Genomic DNA, 7,363 nt, shown 5'->3' on the forward strand with positions numbered 1-7,363 from the left:
GTGGCGGCGAGGCCCCGGGCCGCCTCTCCGGCAGCCTCAGGGACCAGCTGGACGTCTTTCAGGACGCGGCGGCGCCCGGCCGCTCGACTCGGACCGCACTGCCTCGCATGATGGGCGCCCTGCGGCCCGCCGCGCAGCCGGCCCCCGCGGGGACCAACGGGTTCCACTTTGGGGGAACCGGCCTCAGGGCCCACGTGTGCTGCCAGGAGGCAGAAGAGGCTGAATGGTGCTAGCATGGTGCTAGCATGGCTTTAGCTACCTGTAACTCATCGTGGAGGAACCGTGATGAGTTCTATCATCTTCTCTAAGGTTCTACTGGACATGTTTAACACTGGGTTCTCAATCAGAGCTGAGGTTAGGGAGAACGTCTACAGATAGATATAGATGTATATTTATCGATAGATATATCTCCTCAATGTGAGTCACATTTCTCCTTCTTCCACATTATTAATCCAGCCAAGAGCTCAGCGTAGCGTACGCAGGCTAGTTCCTGCTAGAGGAGCATGTGAGGTCAGGATGGTGGCCAGAGGGGTCAATAGGTCAGTGAGATGATGGATGAGTGAAACCTCTAAACCCTGATCAGTTGCTCCTGGAGGACTGGACCCCTCTTTGTTCATGAGGATGTACACAGTGCCTCTCCTCTGAGATGTGGAGGAGGTGCTTCAGACCTGATGGAGCTCTGTAGGAAACTCTATGAGAAGGCGGATAACTCCCGACAGTCGCCTTAAAAAGGTCTTGTGAAGGTATCCTATGTGAGAATGTAAACTAAATATATCATTACGTTAAAGTCAGTAACACATTGTGCATGATTAGATGGACCTGGTTCTGGTCTGGTTTGGACTGCAGAGTGTGTGTTGGCTAGCGGTGTGTTAACTGTGATCTGACCCAAGTAGCACGGTGAGGTCCGGTCCCCCTGTGTGGTCCTTGGTCAGGATGTGAGGGTATATGTGGACGTAGCATCAGTTAGCATCAGCAGCTAGTTGCTTCACGGTGTTTAATGTGTCACACTCATGGAAAACTGGCAAAAAATACATGTTTTAATGTCACATATACTTCCAGCAGCGAGTGTGTAGCGTACTCAGCGTAGCGTACTCAGCGTAGCGTACACAGCGTAGCGTACTCAGCGTAGCGTACTCAGGCGTGGCGTACTCGGCGTGGTACACGAAATGGCGCATTGCTCGGTGGCGTGCTCAAGCGTGGCGTTGTTACTGGCTCAGGCGTCAAGCGTTACACAGCGTGGCACTGCAGTCAGCGTACTCGGCGTGCTCAGCGTGCGGCGTACACAGTGGCGTGCTCAGGCGTGGCGTACTGGCGTGGCGTACTCAGCGTGGCGTACAGCGTGGGCGGCCATCAGCGTCGGCGTGCTCAGCGTCAGCGTACTCAGTAAGCGCCACACGGCGTCGGCGTACTCGGCGTGGCGTACACGGCGCCGGCGTACTCAGCGTCGCATTGCACAGCGTGGCGTGCTCGGCGTGGCGTGCTCAGCGTGGCGTACTCGGCGTGGCGTGCTGGCGTGGCGTGCACGAGCGTAGCGTACTCAGCGTAGCGTGCACAGCGTAGCGTACTCAGGCGTGGCGTACGCAGGCGTGGCGTACTCCAGGCGTGGCGTGCTCAGGCGTGGCATTACTCAGCGTAAGCGTGCAGGCGTGGCGTACTCGAAGCGTGGCGTGCACGGCGTGGCGTGCTCAGCGTAAGCGTACACAGGCGTGCGTACACAGCGTGGCGTACTCAGGCGTGGCGTGCTCGAGCGTAGCGTGCCACAGGCGTGGCGTACTCGGCGTAGCGTGCTCAGGTAAGCGTACACGAGGCGTGGCGTACTGGCGTAGCGTACACAGCGTAGCGTACTCAGCGTAGCGTACTCAGCGTAGCGTACACAGCGTAGCGTACTCAGCGTAGCGTACTCAGCGTAGCGTACTCAGCGTAGCGTGCAGGCGTGGTACTCAGCGTGGCGTACTCGGCGTGGCGTACTGGCGTGGCGTACTCAGGCGTGGCGTGCTCGGTAAGCGTGCTCAACATGCACACACCTCTGATTGAAACTAGAAGTCAAAGCCTGTTTGATGGGGCTCGTTGGTGAACGGAGGATATCTCGTCTCGTGGGTGTAAACGATGCTAAATCCTGACAACATAAATCAGAAAACAACACCTGGAATGTGATTGATATCTAACAACGGTCAGAAGTGACCCTTGACCTCTGCTTCCAGAGGACTTTCTGTGGCTGATGACTGAAATGTTACTGTAGCCTGAACTGCTTCCAGATCCTCTTGGTTCTGTTCCTCCTGCTTGACCTCTGGGTTCAGCATCACGGTGTAGATCTGTTGATGCTGTTCTCTGACACGCAGCAGCTGATTGGCTCTGAGGCAGTGATGGGGCCTCACAGAAGAGTATTATACAACAGTGACACATCTTCACATGCTGCTCTCCACATTCAGGCTGCAGCATGTTTGTGACTGAATGTTTTATAGAAAATGCAATGGGAAAAAAGCGATGTAAAAATAAATAATGGTCCAAATGTGCAGCTGATGTGAACAAGCGATCAGATATTTGGGATGCATAACTTCCCCCATATATTTGCATGCATACATGACAATATGAAATGGCTCAGACTGGGACTGTTGCAAAAAAGGCCTTTTGTAGATCAACCTTGATTATTCACTTATTCTTCTGCAGATGTATTCCTCATTCAAAAAATAATCAAAATATTTGTACCTTCTGGAGCTCTGCGGCCGCTGTGTTGAGTCAGGGGAGACGAGTCTGGACCAATCAGGAGCTTTGAGTCTGCAGAGGCTTTTACAAGAGAAATACTAATGTGTGCATGTTCTGACAATATACGTGCATGTAGGAATGTACTTTTAGATACCATGTGTTGTTTTGTTATTGATTTTTTAACTATATTATGAATTGGGATTACTAACAGTATTGGACATTGTTTACACCCCCCCCCCCCCCTGAGCTGGAACATGAAATGTTGGTTTGCTTGATTTTATGTTTCTTGGTCAGACTTTGAATTCTGCAGTTGTTTCTACACATTTTGTATGAAGCAAAGTTCCTTGAAATAAATAAGAATTAAATAAATATGCCTCTGGTTAGCTGGATGATTTGAGTGTTTACAGCTACTAGGGGTCCCTCAAGGCTCCGTCCTGGGTCCCCTTCTCTTCCTCTCACTACTGGGGTTCCTCAAGGCTCCGTCCTGGGTCCCCTTCTCTTCCTCTCACTACTGGGGTTCCTCAAGGCTCCGTCCTGGGTCCCCTTCTTCCTCTCACTACTGGGAGGGTTCCTCAAGGCTCCCGTCACAGGTCCCTTCTCTTCCTCTCACTACTGGGGTCCCTCAGGGCCCGTCCTGTCCCTCCTCTTCCTCTCACTACTGGGGTCCCTCAAGGCCCCGTCCTCGTCCCCTTCTCTTTTCCCTCTCACTGCTGGGGTTCTCAGGAAATAAAGGTCACCAGGTCCTCCTCTTCCACTCTCACTACAGGGGTCCTCAAGGCCCGAGTCATGGTCCTTCTCTTCCTCTCCCTGCAAGGTTCCTCGGAAACAAGTCGCAGATTCCCTTCTTCCTCTCACTGCTGGGGTTCCTCAGAGGCTCCGTCCTAGGTCCCCTCCTCTTCCTCTCACTACTGGGTTCCTCAAACAAATCCTGGGTCCCTTCTCTTCCTCTCACTACTAGGGGTTCCTCAAGGCTCGTCCTGGGTCCCTCTCTTCCTCTCACTGGGGTTCCTCAGGAGGCTCCGTCCTGGGTCCCCTCCTCTTCCTCTCACTACTGGGGTCCTCAAGGGAGGCCCAGTCTAGAGTCCCCTTCTCTTCCTCTCACTACTGGGTTACCTCAGGCCCCATCTGGGTCCCTCTCTTCCTCTCACTACTGGGGGTCCTCAGGAGTCTAGGTCCCCTACTTTTTCCTCTCACTGCTAGTTCCTCAAGGGGCTCCGTCCTGGTCCCTTCTTTCCTCTCACTACTGGGGTCCCTCAGGCTCCGTCTGGGTCCCTCCTCTTCCTCTCACTGCTGGGGTCCTCAAGGCTCCGCTGGTCTTTCCCCTTACTTTCTGGTTCCTCAAGGCCCCGTTTTGTTTTTTTTTTCTTATTTTTTGGGTCTCAGCCCTTTCCTTTTGGGTTCTCTTTTTCAATCATTTTTCTCAAGGGTTGGGTTTTCCCCCATTTTCCCTTAACTGGGAAAATTTCCGCCCGGGCCCCTTCTTTTTTTCGGGGCCCCCCAAAGGGGTCGGGCCGGGGTTTCTTTCCCCCTCTGGGGCCCCCAAGCCCGGGGCCGGGTCCCCTTTTTCCCTTTAAGGCCTAAGCCCCTCCTGGGGTTTTCCCTTTTTAAAGGGCCCTTTAAGGCCCGCCCCTGGGGTTCCCCTTTCCTTTATATGGGTTAAGTCCTGTTGGGGGGTCCAACAACTGGTTAAATTTTCTAAATCATCAACGCTGCCCTTATAAAAGGTTTAGCCCTGAAGTTTAGTCATTTGATTTTGCACAAATGTGGGTTAAAAACTTTTATAAACTATAACCTGTTATGGGAACTACCCCACCCCTTTTCCCTTCTCTTTCCCTTCTACCTTCTCCCGCCCTCCCGTTCCTCCACCTCTCCCCCGTTCCATCCTTCCACCCCTTTTTGCCCCCTTTCCCTTTTTCTTCCTGTTTCCCCTCCCCCTTCCCTGCTATTTCCTCTGCTCTATTCTTGCTCTCCACCCTTCTCCCCTTTGCTTCCATCTCTTCTCCTTTTCCCCCTTTTTTTTCCCTTTTTTTTTCTCTCCTTTTCCACCCTCCTCCTCCTCTCTTCTCCATCCTCTCTCTCTTTTCTCCATCCTCTCTCTCCTCTTCTTCTCTCTGTCTCTCCATCCTCTCTCTCCTTTTCTCCTCCCCTCCTCCTCTCTCTCTCTCTTCCCCATCCTCTCTCTCTCTCTCTTCTCTCCCTTTTCCCCTCCTCTCTTCTCCTCTCTCTTCCCCTTTTCCCCCTCCTCTCTGTCTCTCCCCTCCTCTCCTCCCTTCTTCTCTCTCTCTCCTCTCTCTTCTCCATCCTCTCTCTCTTCTCTCCTCCTCTCTTCTCTCCTCCTCTCTTTCCTCCCCCTCTCTCTCTTCTTTTCCTCCTCCTCCTCCCGTCTCTCCATCCCTCTCCTCTCTCTCTGTCTCTCCTCCTCTCTCCCTCTCTCTCCTCTTCTCTCTCATCCTCTCTCCTTCCCTCTCCTCTTCTCTCCTCCTCCCTCCTCCCCTCCTCCTTTTTCTCCTCCCTCTCTCTCTGTCTCTCCATCCTCTCTCTCCTCTGTCTCTCTCTCCTCTCTCTCTGTCTCTCCATCCTCTCTCTCTCTGTCTCTCTCTCCTCTCTCTCTGTCTCTCCATCCTCTCTCTCTCTCTCTCTCTCTCTCCTCTCTCTCTCTGTCTCTCCATCCTCTCTCCTCTCTCTCTCTCTGTCTCTCCATCCTCTCTCCTCTCTCCATCCTCTCTCCTCTCTCTCTGTCTCTCCATCCTCTCTCTCCTCTGTCTCTCCTCTCTCTCTCTCTGTCTCTCTCTCCTCTCTCTCTGTCTCTCCATCCTCTCTCCTCTGTCTCTCCATCCTCTCTCCATCCTCTCTCTCCTCTGTCTCTCCATCCTCTCTCCATCCTCTCTCCTCTGTCTCTCCATCCTCTCTCTCTCTCTCCATCCTCTCTCTCTCTCTCTCTCTCTGTCTCTCCATCCTCTCTCCTCTCTCTCTCTCTCTCTCTCTCCATCCCTCCCCCCTCTCCATTTCCCCTCCTCCCCTCTCTGTCTCCATCCTCTCTCTCCTCTGTCCTCCCATCCTCTCTCCATTTTCCCCTCTCTCTCTGTCTCTCCTCCTTTTCCATCCCCTCTCCCCTGTCTTTTCCATCCTCTTTCTCCCCTTCTCTCCATCCTCTCTCTCCTTTTTCTCTCCTCCTCTCTCCTCTCTCTCCTCCTCTTCTCTCTGTCTCCATCCTCTCTCTCTGTCTCTCTCTCTCTCTCTCTCCCTCCTCTCTCTCCTCTGTCTCCTCCATCCTCTTTTCTCTCTCTCTCTCTCTTCTCCTCCTCTCTCCTCTGTTTTCCATCCTCTCTCCCCTCTTTTCTTTTCCTCCTCCTCTCTGTCTTCCCCCTCCTCTTCTCCTCTCTCTCTCCTTTTCTCTCCTGTCTCTCCTCCTCTCTCCTCTCTGTCTCCTCCTCTCCTCTCTCTCTTCTCTCCATCCTCTCTCTCTCTCTCTCTCTCCCGTCCTCTCCTCCTCTCTCTCTCGTCTCTCCATCTCTCTCTCTCTCCCTCCATCCTCCCCTGAATCTCTCTCTCTCTCTCTCTCTCTCTCTCCCCATCCTCCCCTGAATCTCTCTCTCTCTCTCTCCATCTCTCTCTCTCTCATCCTCTCCTCTCTCTCTCTGTCTCTCCATCCTCTCTCTCTCTCTCTGTCTTCCTCCATCCTCTCTCTCTCTGTCTCTCCATCCTCTCTCTCACTCCTCTCTCTCTCCTCTCTCATCTCTCTGTCCTCCTCCTCTCGTCTCCATCTCTCTCTCTTCTCTCTCTCCTCTCTGTCTCCATCCTCTCTCTCTCTCCTCTCTCCTGCTCTCGCTCTCTCCATCCTCTCTCTCCTCTGTCTCTCTCTCCTCTCTCTCTGTCTCTCCATCCTCTCTCTCCATCCTCTCTCCTCTCTGTCTCTCCATCCTCTCTCTCTGTCTCTCATCCTCTCTCTCTCTCTCTCTCGTCTCCATCTCTCCTGTCTCTCATCCTCTCTCTCTCTCTCTTCTCTCCTCTCTCTCTCTCTGTCTCTCTCTGTCTCTCCATCCTCTCTCTCTCTCTCCGTCTCCATCCTCTCTCCTCTCTCTCTCTGTCTCTCCATCCTCTCTCTGTCTCTCTCTCTCTCTCCTCTCTCTCTCTCTCCTCTCTCTCTCTCTGTCTCTCCATCCTCTCTCTCTTCTCTCCATCCTCTCTCTCTGTCTCTCCTCTCTCTCTTCTCTCCTCCTCTCTCTCTCTCTCTCTGTCTCCATCCTCTCTCTCTCTCTGTGTCCTCCTGTCTCTCTCTCTCTGTCTCTGTCTCTCCATCCTCTCTCTCTCCCTCCTCTCTCTCATCTCTCTCTCCATCCTCTGTCTCCATCCTCTCTCTCTCTCCATCTCTCTCTGTCTCTCCATCTCTCTCTCTCTCTCTGTCTCTCCATCCTCTCTCCTCTCTCTCTCTGTCTCTCTCCTCTGTCTCTCCATCCTCTCTGTCTCTCCATCCTCTCCTCTGTCTCCATCCTCTCTCTGTCTCTCCTCTGTCTCTCTCCATCCTCTCTCTGTCTCTCCATCCTCTCTCTCTCTCCTCTCTCTCTCATCCTCTCCATCCTCTCTCTCCTCTCTCTGTCTCCATCCTCTCCTCTCTCTCTGTCTCCATCCTCTCTCTCTCTCTGTCTCTCCATCCTCTCTG

The 7,363-nt window shown here is 53.2% G+C and overlaps 1 protein-coding gene across 1 annotated transcript in view; it reads left to right on the top strand.

The window, feature by feature from the left end:
• cacna1ba (calcium channel, voltage-dependent, N type, alpha 1B subunit, a) overlaps positions 1-1,132 on the top strand; it is a 62,763-nt gene extending 61,631 nt beyond the window's left edge. Inside the window, 1 exon segment of the mRNA XM_056418370.1 lies at positions 1-1,132. This exon segment is cut by the window's left edge and continues 144 nt beyond it. Within this exon segment, the coding sequence (XP_056274345.1) occupies positions 1-233 (233 nt within the window). The 3' untranslated portion in view covers positions 234-1,132.
• Positions 1,133-7,363: the final 6,231 nt, after the last annotated feature.

The sequence above is a fragment of the Pseudoliparis swirei genome, chromosome 7 (genome assembly GCF_029220125.1).
Source record: "Pseudoliparis swirei isolate HS2019 ecotype Mariana Trench chromosome 7, NWPU_hadal_v1, whole genome shotgun sequence".
In the NCBI taxonomy this organism is placed as follows: domain Eukaryota; kingdom Metazoa; phylum Chordata; class Actinopteri; order Perciformes; family Liparidae; genus Pseudoliparis; species Pseudoliparis swirei.